General features: G+C 33.5%; 2 protein-coding genes across 4 annotated transcripts; one reads left to right on the top strand and one right to left on the bottom strand.

The window, feature by feature from the left end:
- LOC132730904 (coiled-coil-helix-coiled-coil-helix domain-containing protein 7-like) lies at positions 1–5,386 on the bottom strand. Its single transcript, XM_060716989.1, has 3 exons — positions 5,252–5,386; positions 1,664–1,759; positions 1–205 (listed from the first exon to the last, which is right to left on the bottom strand). Exons 1-3 carry the CDS (start codon positions 5,360–5,362, stop codon positions 95–97), a joined length of 318 nt encoding a protein of 105 aa, XP_060572972.1. The 5' UTR covers positions 5,363–5,386; the 3' UTR covers positions 1–94.
- On the top strand, positions 5,375–17,990 carry LOC132730903 (PR domain zinc finger protein 10-like). Of its 3 annotated transcripts, none has more exons than XM_060716986.1 (7): positions 5,375–5,507; positions 7,424–7,480; positions 9,105–9,254; positions 9,922–10,739; positions 13,170–13,322; positions 13,686–13,785; positions 14,500–17,989. In XM_060716986.1, the coding sequence occupies exons 2-7, from the start codon at positions 7,459–7,461 to the stop codon at positions 17,013–17,015; spliced, it is 3,759 nt and encodes a 1,252-aa protein (XP_060572969.1). In that variant the 5' UTR covers positions 5,375–5,507; positions 7,424–7,458; the 3' UTR covers positions 17,016–17,989. The 3 variants fall into 3 exon arrangements, with proteins under 3 accessions (XP_060572969.1, XP_060572970.1, XP_060572971.1); XM_060716987.1 differs by lacking the exon at positions 5,375–5,507 and adding an exon at positions 5,670–5,906 and having other exon boundaries at positions 14,500–17,990; XM_060716988.1 differs by lacking the exon at positions 5,375–5,507 and adding an exon at positions 6,251–6,703 and having other exon boundaries at positions 14,500–17,990.
- The last annotated feature ends 138 nt before the right edge of the window (positions 17,991–18,128 follow it).

The raw sequence follows: 18,128 nt of genomic DNA, 5'->3' as shown, positions 1-18,128 counted from the left end.
TTATCATTAAAAACATTTTATTTACATCAAACATAATTAACACATGATTTAACATTTAAATTATTTTTTTTTATAAAAAGGCAGTATTAAGATGTCAGGAATTTTCTAGTAAATGTTTATATTCTTCCATCACTTTTTCTCTGTCGTCTACAGCAGGTAGAACTGGCATGATTCCTTTACGCTTTCGATCTTTCATGACTGTTCTCTGAAAAAAGAAAGTTGAAAAAAGAAAGTTTACAAAAAGTTAATCTATTTTGTAGAAGTTTAATTTACTCCTTTACCTGCAGGAACCAAAAGTATTTACCCTTTGTTACCACCAAGAGCTATTGATATACCAAAAATTAACAATGAGCAGTTCCAAAACCAGAAGCTAGACAATCCATTCAAGAAATTCACCACTGTAAGGTCCTTCTTATATAAACTTTCATCCTTTTTCATAATTTATCTTAAATAATCAAAGGACTCTTGTTTTTGATGATCAATGATGAAACATATTCAATTTTAATTTCAAAATCAATTAACATTTTATTTCGCAAATTTTATTAAAACCTGATCAAAACTGAGACCGAAAATTACCATGAATGACTTCAAAATATTCCTACATATATCTAATTAAAAGAAAATTTTGTGATTTATGTCAATTACAGTGATTTTATGATAACTTATTTACAAAACAAGAGCACTGCAAAGGCGAGGCAATATATGCCCAAGCGTAATTTTGTTTGAGTAATCAAAAGTAATCTTTCAATTATGGTAGAGACCCAATCAAGAAACTTGTCTCAAATCATCCGTATGATACTATATGACCTCCATATTGGAGGCACTTTTTACAATACAGAGGTCTACTAGGCAATGCTATACTGAAACAAAAAAGAAATTTTCTCCAAGTTTGAATGTAGATATGTTAGTACAGTTTTTCAATCCTTTTGAAACTCGATTTTTACGTTGAATAAACATATCGGGCTTTTATACGGGGATTAGCTGACCGATTTTGCAAACAAAACAAGTTTTACAAGCTACTACATGTATATATGTGTGTACATCTAAGTGGTACCCTTGAACAACTGGCACATACTTTGCAAAAGTTTCTTTTTTGGTTCAGTATATATGCCAGATATAGAGGCATAATATTTATCCACAAAAAATAAGATGTGTTTTCCTTTACCATACAAGCAAAGTGGCTTCCTGGGCAGAGCCAATTTTGACCTTAGGTGTCATGATTAATATCAATTTTGCAGACATCCACAAGGTAATGCTATGTCATGCTAAATATCTTTAAGTAGCTCTTGGCATTTTAGTTTTACAAAATAAGACTGAAATGTGTTTCCTCATACAAGACAATATCAATTTAATTGACCTGGGAGCCAGGCCAACATTGACCCAAGCGTCATGGTTAATACAAGGCAAAAATACACAAAGAAACTTAAATGTGTTTTCCTATACATGTATAATTTATGGGGTTATTTCTTTGATATTCTTTGAGCTCACTTCATCCCATAAGCAAATTTTTACCCACAGTTCAAGTTTGCACAGAATTTAACACAGACATCATCCCATAATTTCACTTTCAAGAGAGTGTGGGGACAGACAAATGGATTGTTCAATTAATATTTGCCCAGGGCATAAAAATGCTATGGCTAATCAAGAAAAAAAAATAACTTACCCAAAAATACCTGCACATTCTTACATTCTTTCCATATTCTTCACATTCACTTTTATCTTTTGTATTGTGTAAACAGCGAAGTGTCAACTGGCCCTCCTGAAAATATAACATTAAAATAATTAAACAAATAACACTTCATTTAATCCTGCTAAATTACTGTTTATGTATCTTAATGCAATCATCATCATTATGCTCTCATTACATACTTTTTATGCCTAATGTAAAAATTATTGTTTTGATCAATGTACTGTTTGCATAAAATACGTTTATATAAAATCCATGTTATGTTATGCCTAAGCCATAAAATGTCATATGTCTCAGGTTGTGCTATCAAATGTGTCAAAAAGCATATGAGCTGCGTCACGACAAAACCAACATGGCTCATATCCAGACACGGCTCATATGATGATGATTCGCGGACTTACTACAAAAAAGCTACATTATACCAAGGAAAGAGTCTAATTAATTATCTTTGCATAGAGACCGTGAGGCTGAGTGATAATTGAAAATTGTACTAGGTGATATCTTAAGAGCTCCACCAAGGTCAAAAAGCCTAAAAACATTAATTTAGAAATTCTTACATAGATCAAGTAAAGCAACTTAAAAGGGAAATATCTGCTTTGGATAATAAAGAAATACACTCAGAATTATATGGGGTACTGATTTATGTGCAATTTTGAGCCTGAATTGTGTTGCAATGATTTTCATTTTTGGGTCTTTATGCGCAAAACATATATTGTTCTGAAAAACACAGGGGGATGGAATGATCAGAAAATCCGCACACTAGTCCTAAATTACATCAAATGGTACTCAAACCTCGAAAAAGCATTTTTTGGTTATGTCTGTCATGTCAAAAACCTCAATAGTGTCCCTTTATGTGTTTTCCAGTTAAAATATATGAGGTCAAACAATACAAAATATTCAAAACAGAGAAATTCAGATGACAACAGTTACTGATTGCTGGTTAACATAATGACTGCCAGTATTAATTGCCTGGAACATTTCAAAGAATTACAGGAAATTCCTATAAGTTCCTTCACTTAATGCATAAAACCCTTTCTTTAATGGACGACAATAAACAAATTTTAAACAAAATAAGCTTATTTTGCGTAGTCATTATTCCCAACCCTTGCTGGTATTGTACTTAACAGACAACAAAAGCTGTATAAGGGGGAAATACTAGTTTGAGGCTATCCATCAGTCCGACCATTAAATTATTGTATGAAGTTTGCTAATATTGGCCTTAAGTAGCTTTCTTGTGTTTACTTTCAGCTGATCAACCTGACCATGACCTTTTAATAACATTGACCTTTATAGTAAAGTTATAGAATATTTTTAAAAATGTGCTTTTAATGAACAAACTACTAGAACATGAAATTGTTTTATAGAGCAATTCAGATATGACCTTGACCTTAAAATGACCTTGATATTAAAGGCTAAATCATTGAATTAAAATTTTTCCATGATTTTAAATAATTTGTAATTAATGGCATGATTTGATTCCTTGCCTGGATTAAGGCTAATTAAGCCCCACCTAGGATAAAACCATCAAGTGAAGCACTTAAAGTATGCATTGGCCTTTGAATGACCTTGACCTTTAGAGTCAAATAACAATTCATATTTGGACACAACATTAGCAACAACTGATACCACATAGAATTTACAACTTTATTTTTGTACTGATCCTTTGTTAAGAGATCTTTTTTTTTTTTTAACCACTTGAATATAAATTCCTAATAAATCATATTATGATCATAATTAAACATGAACAAACAAAGTTTCATGGATTTTTAAATTTGCAAAGAATAGATTTGCATACAAATGTCAAGTGAACAAATATTTAATAATATGTCAGACTCTGGGATTTACATCATGATCACTGTCAATATTCAGTGGTCCAATGAATGCAGGTTCTGTAATATAAGGGTTCCAGTCATGTAGTATAGTGGGGGTCGGATCAATAATTCAAGATATCCTACAGCTAATTTCAACAACCCAACCACTTATTTAATGAAAATGTTTACTTATTATAAATTATAAATAAAAAAAATTGTACACTGAAACGTTTTTTTTTTTAATCAAGTAAAAACTTTTAATGATGTCAAGCAAGATTTATGGGGCCAGCATTATATTCTTTATGCCTCCACTTGGATGCAAATGCATAAGAATTGTGCTCCAAGTAAGCTTTTAGGGGTATATTACGACAGGATCCTGCACAATAGGTAAATCACTGCACTGATGTCTATGAGTAAAATGCAATCAATTACAAACTATAATAGAATGAGCAATTTTGTTTCAAAATATATACATGTACATGTTTTTAACCAGGTTTTCAATTTTGAAAATCCTGGTTATTAGATTGGGGTATGGCGGGCGGATGGGCGGCTGGGCGGATGGGCGGGCGGGCGTCAAACGAAATTGTGTCCGCTCTGTAACTCTTCAACCCTTTGAAGAATTTTGATGAAACTTCAGACAAATGTTTACCACATCAAGATGACGTGCAGAACGCATGTTCCGCATGGCTGGCTCCAAGGTCAAGGTCACAGTGACATTAACATTGAAAATCCTGTCCGCTCTGTAACTCTTCAACCCTTTGAAGAATTTTGATGAAACTTCAGACAAATGTTTACCACATCAAGATGACGTGCAGGTCAAGGTCAAGGTCACAGTGACATTAACATTGAAAATCCTGTTTACATGATTTTAACTTGATTTGGCAGTCAAAGGTCATATCATCTTTGGAGGTAATTTAAAAAAGATATGATATATTATTTCATGTCTACTTTGTAACTTGTTTTTCATTATACAGAATTATCAATGTAATTATAGTGAACAAATTCTTCTGTGCTGAACTCGTCCTACATTTCTCAACGGATTTTGTTCAAACTTTCACAGAAGCTTTGTCAGAAGCTTTGTCATCAAGCACCCTGGCACATATTGTCGGGGTTTTGTGATTGGATAGTTTTTGACCTAATTATGGCCCTTTGTTTTTTTCCTTACACATAATATTATAGTGAACACTTCTTCAGTGGCAATTCCTCCTACATTATTCATGTTTTACATTGCACATAGTTACATTGTTTGTTGCTTGTATTTGTATTTCAAATACAACATATTTATCTACAATGGTGATAATTGAAAACCTGGTTTCATGGCATTGCCATGTTTCTTGTTACTTGATTAATTTGCAAATAAGATACTTTATTTAAATCACACTTAATCCCTTAATTCATCTTAAAAAGTCTTAGGTGGGTTCACTGCCATTTAGATCAATTGATTTGTTTCCACCTAAATGGCAGTGAACACACTTTTAAAAGACATTTTAAGATGAATTTTGGTACAGGACCTGGGGCCGGATTGACTTGGGACCAGTTGACTTTCACCGCTATCCCCTAGTCGCAGCCCATATTCCAACATGACAGCAATAAAATTGTTGCGACAGACCTTAACCGGTTATCAGATGAAATTTATATAAGTTTATAATTTTGCCTTTGGCAAGGGAGGGATTCCCTGCAGTATGAAGACCTCTTTACTTGTTCACAATATTATCGAATGATGACAACCTTATACATAATTGTAAAACACTACCTCATAACAAGGATTTTTTTCTGAACCATCTTTCATACGCTGTTTGAAATCATTCTTGTTCCTTTCAAATCTTTCAAAATTTTGGCGTCGAATCTCCTCAGTCGTTGACATAGCTGTCGGATTTCCCTCTATGACGTAAAGGGAATGCGGGGAAAGTCCTTCCCACAATGCAAATCAGCAATGGCTTCCAATGGGACAAATTACTTGCTTTATCAAGTTTCTCGGTTATAACAGCTATAGTTTGTCTATCTTCAAGGTATTTTTTATTCTATACAATTGTATCAAATTGTATACACATTTTTAGCTACGTATTGCATGTCATTCTACTCAAGCTGACACGTTTACAGCTCGAAAAACTTATGACCTCGACCCTTCGCGCACCTCGCGATAGTTGCTCAATTCTGGGGGCCAAATACGTGAATCTTGAAAGAAATACAACAAATATTTTGGACAATAATAATGGACTTTGTCATTTAATTAATCAAAGATACGGAAACTGTTTAAAGGTGTTTCGACCGTCAGTCCATTATATTTAGACCTATTGAATCAATTGTGATTGAAAATTGTAAATTTATCTTCCATTTTAAAACTAAAGTGTTTTGCAAACATGACGGGGGAAGAGGCCCCTCATGTTTTGCCCTTACTCTGGCCCTGGGTAAGTTTCACGTGGTGTTTGTAAACAAATAAGTTCAAGTCTTAAGAGGAGGCCTATTTTAAATTCTAGTTTTCTTTGACTTTTGTTGTTGTGTTTTAGTGTTTGAATTACAAACTGCATTGCTGTTTAAATTTATCATTATTCATACTATATTCATTGAGTTAGACTGCCACTGGTGACAAATGCCTAGTTTCAGAGATCAATTTCACACATTTAAATTTATATTACAGAGATTTAGTTTTAATTCTTGAACACTGGCAGGTAGAGATGTTCAAACTCAAAGGACTTTATTTAAATTTGAAAATTGATAATATCTATACTAGATGGAAGGTCATTGTTTAATAAAATAACAATGAGATCTCTCACCATATTTTTGGCAACAAATTCCATCAATAATGAGATTATGAGTTATGAGCTGTTTGTCAGTCGAAAGCAATACATTATAGTGTAATTATCTGGCAATAATCAATATTGACTATAATAATTAATTAATTGACTTGAACAATTGAACCATAAAAATAAACTTGCATGGTGAATAATATATATATGACCATTCAAGGCATTTTCCCTTGAAAGGGGAATCCCGGCCTAAATTCACTTAAACATGGTAACATGGTATTTCTGGAAAAAGGGAAGACAAACTTGAAGTTAATTAAAATTTTAATTCGAAACTGCATGATTTCAAAGAATTTTCTTAAGAAGAAGCCAGGAGTATAAAAGAATAATATGTTCAATCATTACAAAAGGAAAACAAAAACACTGCTAATATATTGAGGGCTCGGGAAACCAAACATGAGCTGAAAAATTTGTTAGCCTTTTAAATTCTGTCTTATTTTTGCCTACTAATTTGTTATGCAATGTGAAGATTTCATCTTCTGCTAAATATAAAATACAATACAAGTTAATAATTATATGCATGGGTACAAGTTTTCAGGCACTTGTCTGAAGTTCAGGTTCTCCTAATCATAAAAGCTGTCTTTTTCTACATAAACATAAAACCAATTGAAGTAATAATTTATACAAAATTCTGTGTATTTAAGTTTTTTTTCTGATATTTTAACTTGTACCAATGTATATAGAAAGTTGAAAATATTTGGTCACTGTTTTTTGTGTTAAGGTGAGAGTTAATTATTAAGCATTTACAAAATTAAATGGGTGTGTCTTTTTACCAATTTAATTTGGTAAAATCTTACTAATGAATACTAACCAATTAGTGTTCCAATTATAAAAAAAAAAACATCAAAAAAAAAAACAGTTGATTAAAATACCAGACTGATGTTGTACATTTAAGTTACCTAGCTGACTAACCAAAGTAAATTTGTAACTGTTCATTTGAAATACAAACACTAAAACTTTTGATGTGCACTATTGGTTACATCTTATTGGGCTTCTATAATTTTCCATTGGCCTAAATGGAAACCATCTTGAAATGTGGAATTGCGATTATTAGACAAGTTTACCTGTGATTATTATATGTATGTTCTTTTATATAGCTAAAATGACTTGCCTTATTTCAGGTTGAATTACCGTGTGACCAATGATCTGAAGAAAGATGAGCTCTTTTGATGAATTGTGTAGGTAGATTTACAAATCTTATATTTGATTATTTAGCATATGATAGTAACTTGTACATTAACTTGCATAATTTGAAACCAGACTTCTTGTAATTGTTATCAAGTATTAAACACTTATTATGTACAAAGTAAAATTTACTTCAATTTTGACATAAGTAATAGCAGCTATATTAATATGGTAATTCTTTTGATTGACTATAAAAAAATTTTCAGCTGATAAAACATCAGGAGAAAATAAGCCTGTATTGTAAGAATAATAAATTTACTGGCTAAGAAATGACTGTCTGTTCCACATAACAGTTTTGTCTGTTCCACATAACAGTTTTTACATGAATTCACATTATAGTTTTTTACTAGACTATAGCATGCCACTTTGTCTGGAACAGGATGAAATTGTGGTATGACTTAATTTGTATGAACTAATTTCCTAGTTATAACATTGTTAATAAAAACTTTTAGCTTGACCTTTTTATAATTGGGCTATCCTATTAAATGTCTTCATTGGCATATCAATGATTTTTTTTAAGTTCAATGCAATTTTATAAATGTACCCTTGACCATTGGAGACTTCAAACATGTTGTCATGATTGTTCACTCCATCAAAGATTTTTATTCCATTAAAGATTTTTATTAACCAGGTTTTCCGAAGGAAAAACCTGGTTATTAGATTGAGGTATGTCGGCGGGCGGACGGGTGGGCGGGCGTAAACAATTTCTTCTGTGCGCAACTTCTCCTACATTTCTCAACGGATTTTGACCAAACTTTTACAGAAGCTTTGTCATCAAGTGCCCTGGCGCATATTGTCGGGGTTTTGTGATTGGATAATATATGACCTAATTATGGCCCTTTGTTATTTTTCATTATCTAGAATATATAGTGAACAATTCCTACCGTGCACAACTTCTCCTACATTTCTCAACGGATTTTGACCAAACTTTCACAGATGCTTTGTTATCAAGTGCCCTGGCAAATATTGTCAGGGTTTTGCGATTGGATAATATTTGACTTAATTATGGCCCTTTGTTGTTTTTTTCTTATATAGAATATATAGTGAACAATTTCTTCTGTGCGCAACTCCTCCTACATTTCTCAACGGATTTTGTTCAAACTTTCACAGAAGCTTTGTCATCAAGTGCCCTGACGCATATTGTCGGGGTTTTGTGATTGGATAATTTTTGACCTAATTATGGCCTTTTGTTTTTTTTCCTTATACAGAAAATATAGTGAACACTTCTTCTGTGGCAATTCCTCCTACATTATTCATGATTTACATTGCACATATATACATTGTTTGTTGCTTGTATTTGTATTTCAAATACAACATATTTATCTACAATGGTGATAATTGAAAACCTGGTTTCGTGGCATTGCCATGTTTCTTGTTTGATTATTATCTTCTTTGGAAACATAGAAAAATCTGTGGCCAAGTACTGAACAAAGTTGTATTGCACCCAAGCCAGTTGTAGTTAATTTTGTCATTAAAGTTTATTTGATTTCATTACAGACACTTTGCATACTAAGGAATTGAGACTTATTTTAATATTACATGAATAAATCCTGTTTGAAAAAAAGAAATTAAGGAGATCTCTTTACTGTAGTGTTTTACATGTATTTATAATTTCAGGGTGTGGTGACTGTGGCAAGAGTCATGAAGGGATGTGCAAGAAACATGGAGTATTACACAAAGTTCAGGATGCTATTATCCCATCAAGAGCACGCCTTACACTCCCCTCATCTCTTACTTTGAAGTCTGTGAAAGAAAATGGCTCTGTCCGTAAGTTTTCTTAATTATTGTAGAAGTGGTTCTTTATATATGACATGGAAATATTTGCCATTTGCAAATTGAAAATTTTTCACAAATTTATGAGCACACATAAGTTGTCTCTATTTGAAGACATTGTTTAGCCCTATGTAGTGTAAAAATGTGTGACACAGATGCATTCCGGTTTTAATGCAAGGGCAGTTACAAAACGTCTGTTTATTACAATAATAAATCTATAATTGACTAGCATTTGAACACACAATGAAATGATAACAAACCAGGTTGATAAAATTAAAATATACCATTGATGAGGTCTATTTTATGCAGTTGCTGAAGACTCGTAGAATTCATAGAAACAGTATTTTTTGCAAATATTTCGGCACATAAACAGTCCACTTTTGACATTCGCAAAATGTTTCTGAAGTAAATACATCAACTAACACAGTATTGTCTGCCCTGTGTTCACTGCAATACATATAGGAAATGACTTTTAAAACTCATTCATAGAATATCATTTATTAATTATTTTTTTTAATTTCATATTTTGATATACACAAAAGAAATGTATTTTTAGTTCTATGTAATTTTCATATCTACGGTGATATGTAATTCTGTAAAGTGTTTAATTAGTTATAATCATCACCGAAGTTTACCGTAGAAATTTGATTTTGTGTTTCAGACACTGCTGTGTTTTCTAAACGTGTAATTCCTGTGAGGTCACAATTTGGTCCATTGGATGCACCTATACTTTCTAAATCCAAACTTGAAGTTAAGCAAAAGAAAGAAACCACAGTATGGAAGAAGAAAAATGCAATGCAGAAGTCAATGGAAACTTCAACGCTTACTCAAAATGGGGACAATTCAGATGTAAATCAATCTTCAAATGATTTACAGTCACCAATTATTGCTAGTGTCCGTAGTTTGCAGACCAAGAGTAATAACTCTATAGGGAATGATGTGGCAATATCAAGTATACCACAACAGTTAATGTCAGTAAATAATCAGTCAATCAGTCAGTCAGGGATGGGCGATGGTGGACTTCTAAATCTTCAGGGAGGCCTTAATCAACTTCCTCTCCATTCAAGTCCCATCCATAATCATGCCAGCCTTAATCAGTTACAACATAGCCTGCAAGACTTACAGTCCATTGGGTTTCCATCAACACCCAATAGTATTCAACTTACACAGGAAAATCTGCACTCATTAGCCCAGCAATATCCATCATATGGCGGACATCCAGACTTTTCATCAGTCCAGCAACACTTGAACTTTGCTGATTTTGTAGCTGCAACTCAATTACAACATTCAGTTGGAACTGACCAATCGGGCGGCAGTTTATTGTTAGGTCCGCCCATAGAGGCTGATGGCCAATCAACTGAGGATTCTGGAGTTGGTGACACATCCAATGTTAATGTTAGTGACAGTACTGCGACAGATGCTACCTCTGATACAGAGCTAGAAGATAGTATGGAACAAGACATGTCATTTGAATTTAAGGTAAATAAAACAGTAATACAGTAAAATGCCACCTAACGACCACGTCACAAATAGGACCACGCCGTTATTACGGGCACTTTTTAAAAGTACAAAATATTTGCCTTCTTTATTCATTGAGAAAAATGACCGGTATACCGACCACGTCTCTAATCCGGCATAACGACCACTTCTGCCAGACATTTGTGTGTATTTCTTATCAAAACATTAACCTGTATAACGACCATGCGTGTTAATTGCCCCCCAATTGATTGTCCTAATCTTCCCTCTGGCGTAAACAAATACACCGGGTCAAATGAGGTCATTAATATACATCAATTGATTAGACGCTTGCTTTACCATGTATCTTTAGCATTCAAGCGTCAACATGATCAGTTTATACCACTTCTGGCTAATAAATCTAAGCAGCTATGGTGCGAGAACGATTAATTTGTCAGCGTAATTAGGATGTGATAAACAAGTAAATAGCATGTAAAATTGTTTGTTGTGCATCACAATTTATAGCAAGTATGGTAAAAATTGCTAATTACACCAAATTATCAGTTCATGTGTGCTTTATTTCGCTAGTAATTAATGTATAAATCATAATGAGAGTCATACTATATTAATACCTCATATTTTTCTTCTTAAGTGGAAGTCGTAAATTAATGTTTTCATCATATTAATGATGTACAGTATAATAATTATTATCATGCATTAAAAATGTTTTTTGTTTAAAAAAATGTGTTTCTTTTTACTCATTTAATTAAGTACATTTACCATGTGCATAAAACTATACAAGGTATACATTAAGTTAAGTTGGACTTCGTCAGCTGTTAAAGTGACTTATTCACTATTAAGACCAGTTCACTATTAAGACCACTTTGAGTCAGACCCGTTAGTGGTCTTAATAGAGAGAATTTACTGTATATAGGAACAGGAACTATAATAAAAGCTATGGATGATTTCTAAATGCATTTCTGTTATTTAAAAATTTAATTTTTTAGCTCGACTTTTCTATGAAAAGGGGAGCTATCCTACTCGCCCCGGCGTCGGCGTCGGCGTTGGCGTCACACCTTGGTTAAGTTTTTCGTACCACCCCACTTTATTTCAGAAGTATTACAAGTATGGCTTTGAAACTTACCATACTTGTTCACCATCATAACCTCCATCTACAGACAAGAGTACATAACTCTGTCAAGGTTTTTGACAGAATTATGGCCCTTTTTTGACTTAGAAAGTGTATTGAGCTTGGTTAAGTTTTTTGTACCACCTCACTTTATTTCAAAACCATTGGAGGTATTGCTTTGAAACTGACCATACTTGTTTACCATCACGACCTTCATCAACAGACAAGAGGACATAACTCTGTCAAGGTTTTTGACAGAATTATGCCCCTTTTTGACTTAGAAAATACATTGAATATGGGTAAAATCCACTTATTGCCTTAACCCTTTGAGATATTGCTTTGAAACTTTTAATGCTATTTCACATCATTACCCCCATCTGTACGCAAGAGAAGGTAACTCTGTCAAGGATTTGTTTTAAAAATTAAGGCCTTTTATCGACTTAGAATCTTGGTTAAGTTTTTAGTACCAGTCCACTTTTTGACTGAACTGTTTGAGATATTAATTTGAAAGTTGGAATACTTGTTTACAATCATGATTCCCAAACATGTCCAGGAGAAGGTAATTCTGTCAAAGATTTTATTTGAATTATGGCCCTTAACTGTCAATGTTTTGTATTATAGGCAAGCACTAAAAAACTTAAAAAATCTAAAAAAATTCATTCCTATCCACTTGTTCACTTTACCATAAATTATGTCATATAAACATTGCTGTAATATTCAAGGGTATCAAACAACTAGTTTTTTTTTCTTTCTTACCAGCCCTCTTTTGACTTAAACATTTCAAACTTTGCTGCAGTGTTCAAGGGTATCACACAATTCAGTAAAATAATTCTTCACTAAATATCTTAATGCTCATGGCCATTGTTCACTTTAAAAATACAGAGATTCTTGTATTGCCTTTTACTGCAAAAACTTTTTTTATTGGCAAGCAATAAAAAAGTCGAGCGCGCTGTCTTACGGACAGCTCTTGTTAATTTTCCCAATATGGTTTTCATACTGCTTTTGCAGGCCTAAAATAATATTTTCAGAGCAGGACAAGTAGCTTCAGGTGTGCAGGCAACTTTTTGTGCTCGTCCTGCAACAAATTTTAATTACTAGCGGACAAGTGGCATTTTCGATCTCTATTTTGTGTTAATGAAAACATCATATTTGATCATGCATATAATTCTAGAAATAGCCTCGTGTTCCGTGAATATATGAACAGCAATGATTTATGTAAAGCATACAGCTGGACAAGGGTTATGATGATAAGTGGTAAATTTAAAAGTTAAAAAATAACTTTGTTTGAATCATTTCCTTATCATAATAATTTATGCTGATTATAGGTGCTAACAGATGATGGGTGTGCCGAGTTGTATGATACTACTGATGAGGACCATTCTAACTGGATGATATTTGTGCGACCAGCAACATCTGTAAAAGAACAAAACCTCATTGCATACCAAGAAGATGGCCAAATTTATTTTGTGTCTTTAAAGGTAAGGAAGACTGGAAAGTGTAACAATGATTTTCTATGTTGAAAATGAGGTTATAGTTCACTTTTATTAGGGCTTAGTTTTTACTGTATTGTGAAAGTATAGGCATTTGAAAGTTTTTTTCCAGAAACAGTTTAACTTCTTTAAGGTTTCAGTAAAATGTTGATAAGGGAGAACAGTAAATGGTATTGAGCTTTATGCCTTTTGTATATACAGTCATTATGTTTAATATTTTTCATTCAAGTACAATTTATTGACAGACACCATCACCAACACCCAATCAAGTGTCTCCTGTTGATTATTATGAAAGTTTACCAAAACAGCTTTTACAGTCTTGTATATAGTTGCATACTTACTGAATTTCAGCCAATACAGACAAACACAGAGTTAAAGGTGTGGTACTCGAAAGATTATGCAAAATCTATAAATAAAGGGATGCTTTCAACTGAACCAGTTATCAGACAGTGTAAGTTACAGAACTGTCCATTTCTAGGACCGCCTACGTGGTCGAGGGGTTAGAGTCTATGACTTCTAATCCAGTAACCTCTCTGGCGTGGGTTCGATCCCCGGGAGATGCTTTGGTAGTTTAGCACGGAGGAAGGTAGTCTAGTACTGGTGTAACTCTCCAGGAACGATGGTTAGGAAACTACCCGCCTATATGACTGAAATACTGTTGGGAAAGGCGTAAAATGAAAACAAGCTAAAAAATAGTATTTAATTTCATTAAGAATAACTGCAAAAATTTTGTACAATTATTATTATTTTAGATAGTTGTATATCTTATCTTCTTGAAAATTCCATGTTTACATGTGTATTTTACAATGTTTACATGTAAGTTTTATTTTACTTTATGGTATGTATATGCTTAATTGCAATAAAAATTTGAAGTTGAATTAAGTATTTATACATATTTGACTGATTTTGAATAGAAAGCATTTTTTTTAATGTGTCTGTCAAATTATATTCACAATCAGAGCTGCATCAGTACTAAGGGTGTATTACTTAAGAACCATTACTTGCTAAGTTATGCAGTACCAGTACTAGATTTTAGCTTAGTACTGCAGTACCAGTACTTTTTCTTAGGAAGTAATTAAGTATCAGTACCAGTGAATCACAATATAGAAATATCTGTAGTAAACACTATATGTGATAAATAATGATTATTTATGTTTGTTTGTAGTTGATGACAATAAACTGCAGTGCCTTCAGTGTGAAGTGAAGTTTTCTGATCAAGAAGAAATGGAAAACCATTTTTGTGTAAGCAAAATCAAAGCTAGGCGGAAAGGACGCCCAAGGAAATATGTTAAACCTACAAAAACATGGAGAGCAAAAATGGAGAAAACTAAAGTTAAGGAATCTCAGCAAGGTTTAGAGGTAAAGGCAAACATTGACATAAGTACGAGTGCTGACACAAATGTAACCTCACCACCCGTTAAAAGAGGTCGAGGTCGACCAAGGACAAAAGCTGCCATTGTAAAGAATGAAGAGCAGTTTGTTAAGACTGAACATAATGTGATATTAGTTCCCGTACAGCATACTGTCCAACCGATGCATCAGCAAAAACCACTACAACAGTCCCAACAACAGCCCCAGCATCATACAAATCAACAACAATTTCAATTAGAAATAGACAATCCATATCACATCTTGCCTGATGATGACAATGATGACGATGTAGACGATAGTCATAATGATATTGAGGATCAAAGTTATGCTAACAATGATGACGATCCATTGTTTGAGGAAAAGAAACTTGTTATCACTGAAGATAGACCAAAAAAGAAACGAGGTCCAAAGTCTTCCAAAGCACCTACGCCTTGCCCACATTGTGGTGAAAGTTTTCAAGCTGAGGCAGCCTATTATTTACATGTTTATTCACATACTGGTATAAAACCTTTTATATGTGATGTTGAAGGTTGTGAACGAGGATTCTTGTCAAAGTTTAAACTAGAACGTCATCGACTGATACACACTAGTCCACGTCATCATAAGTGCTCATATTGTGACAAAAGTTTTAATCGTAAAGATCATTTAAAAAATCATATGATAACTCATGATCCACATAAGAAAATCTGGAAATGTGAACTGTGTGGGAAGGAATATTCCTATAGTTTTTCATACAGGACTCATATGGCCTTCCATGCTGCTGATAGAGGTGAAACTCTTTCTTGTGGTATTTGCAAGAAAAACTATGAAAACAAGGAACAACTTCTGTTTCATTTAAAAGTGCATACTGGTGCAAGAGCTGCTAAAAATGCAACTGAAAAAACGCATCAGTGTTTTGAGTGTTCAAAAAAATTCTTCACTAGAAAAGATGTAAAAAGACATATGATTACTCACACCAAAAAGAAAGATTTCCTCTGCCAATTTTGTCCCCAAAGATTTGGTAGAAAGGATCACTTGACTCGTCATTTAAGAACAACACATACAGGCGATAATCAAACATCAGGGCGACAAAGGAGAAGTACTGGAGACAGCACGACGGCTTCTCCATCAAAACAAAAGAGGGAGAGGCAGATCTACACACAAATAGAACCAACAATGGTGCCATTACAAATGGCCATTCCTACAATGCAACCTGATGACCTACAAGAACAATTGATGAGTAGTGTTGCTGCAGCCAGCCAATCTGGTAATATGTCTGCTACATCTGCAACCATTCTTCAAAACCTACAATATGCCATAAGTCAGACACCTGGTAATCATGGTGCAGCTAGAGATATACAGATACCTGCAGTACTATATGAGGCTGCAGCTGCAGCAAGTGCTCAGCAACAACAAGAACAGCAACAGCAACAACACCATCAACAACAAGAAGCCCAAGCTAACCAAATAGCTGCTGCAGCTTCAATGAATAGCATTCAGCCACCTCCAGGAATGCCGACAGTCCAACACTCTACCTTGCCTATGCAGTACCAGATTAATGAAAAGGGATATGTTCTTCATAATTCTCAACCAGAGCAAACTATTGTTCGTCAGATTCAGGTTTCACCAAATGTTGAATATAAACACATAGCTCAGCAGTTACAAAGCAATATGTTCATAACAGCAGTGAGCAATCCGTCCAATCTACAACATCATCATCACCAACAGCAACAACAGCAGCAACAGCAAGTACAGCATATCCAACTACAGCAGACTCAACCACAACAACACCAAACAATGCTATCAGTTGGCAAGATTGAAACACAGGCAATAGAACTAACTCGTGCTAATGGTCTTGCTGCTGCATTACAACAACCTCCTGAATACCAAATTGCCACAGCGCAACCAGTTGCAAACATGGGTCAGTCAAATGTTTCTGTTTCAGACCAGAATAATCAGACACAATTGTTGATGGCAAATCCTGTTGACTCACGGTTACTTAGTTACATGGAAACGTTAAGGTTTCTTGAAAACTTACCAACTAATAATACTGGCACAATACCACTTCAACAGCTGCAGGCTTTAAATGTAGACATTTCTCAAGGTCAGACCGCACAAATTATACCGGCTGTACCAGCAGGGGCATATAACTCTGTCAGTGGTGGCAATATTTTGAATTTAAATCAGGCAGAATTTAAGGGTGTGGTTACAATACAGCACCCACATGGAGCCACAGCTGTCCAATTGACTCCACAGGATATTAAGAATGTAGTTAGTCTTGCACACACTGTAACACCTGTCCAGCATGTTACATACCAACAACAGTCTTAAGTACATTCTTAGCGTAGTTACTTCCCTTTAAATAGATCTATATATTTAGGTCGTAATTGAACTAATTCATGGTAAATTTAATGATTTTTTATTGCTTTTTTCAGCCTTAATTGCTGTTCAAAGACTTAAGGAAAAAAATATAAATTATTGCCAATATAAATGTAACCTGCAAGTAATTATTGTAATTGGGACAATCAAATGGGACATTTGATTGCTATTCAATAATGGTTATTATTTATTAATGTTGGTACACAATTATAGTTAGGAATTTCATGTAATTTATCATGAAGACATTATTTAGAATAGTAATTTTTATAAAAGAAGTTATAAAAATACTTGAATTTAAATTTTGTTGGTTGCTTTTGCAATTTAAGACGTTTTATGGAAATGTAGCAAATAAAATGAAATCATGAAGAACTGTTATAAGGGGAATGATTTGAAGTGGTTTCAAACTTCCATCAAGCGAGCAACATTGGTGAAAACTTGTTAAAATGGAAAAACATGTTATAAGAATGTCATGTTTGTTTGATATTTGATGATTTTAATTGTCTATTCATATTATTTATAAACTTTTGTCAAGTTAGTAACCATTTTGCCTACTTGAGTCTTGCATTGTAATCACTTCATGTCCAACCTTTAGTTACAACATAATATTGATATTAAATAATCAGGTAAATAAAAGTGCTACTTCAGGGTTTGATTTAAATGTATTTTAAGAGCAATATTGGAATAGGTTTATTATATAAAATTTAATAATTTTTAGCGCGACTATTCGAAGAATATGATAGCTATTGTAGTCGCGTCAGCATCTGCGTTGGTTAAAGTTTTTTGTAAAGTCAAATATCTCAATTATTACTTGAGATATTCAATTGAAACTTACAATACTTATTCAAAGTAACAAGGTACATCAGATTGACAAGTTGGATAACTCTGCCTACAATATTGACAGAATTTTTCCCCTTTTTAACTTAGAAATTTTGGTTAAAGTTTTTGTAAAGTCAAATATCTCAATTATTGCTTGACATATTCATTGAAACTTACGAATACTTATTTATAGTAACAAGGTACATCAGATTGACAAGTTGGATAAACTCTGCCTACAATATTACAGAA

Source organism: Ruditapes philippinarum, unplaced genomic scaffold (genome assembly GCF_026571515.1).
Source record: "Ruditapes philippinarum isolate M1 unplaced genomic scaffold, ASM2657151v2 ctg752_1_1_1_1, whole genome shotgun sequence".
In the NCBI taxonomy this organism is placed as follows: domain Eukaryota; kingdom Metazoa; phylum Mollusca; class Bivalvia; order Venerida; family Veneridae; genus Ruditapes; species Ruditapes philippinarum.
This window is presented reverse-complemented; position numbering and strand designations above follow the sequence as displayed.

Coding starts and splice junctions, on each gene's coding strand:
- LOC132730904 (XM_060716989.1), bottom strand. CDS start 5,362: ATGTCAACGACTGAGGAGATTCGACGCCAAAATTTTGAAAGATTTGAA. Junction 1,760..5,251: donor AAAAAAATCCTTGTTATGAG/GTAGTGTTTTAC, acceptor TTATATTTTCAG/GAGGGCCAGTTGACACTTCG. Junction 206..1,663: donor GAATGTGCAGGTATTTTTGG/GTAAGTTATTTT, acceptor TTCTTTTTTCAG/AGAACAGTCATGAAAGATCG.
- LOC132730903 (XM_060716987.1), top strand. CDS start 7,459: ATGAGCTCTTTTGATGAATTGT. Junction 7,481..9,104: donor GAGCTCTTTTGATGAATTGT/GTAGGTAGATTT, acceptor TTATAATTTCAG/GGTGTGGTGACTGTGGCAAG. Junction 9,255..9,921: donor GAAAGAAAATGGCTCTGTCC/GTAAGTTTTCTT, acceptor TTTGTGTTTCAG/ACACTGCTGTGTTTTCTAAA.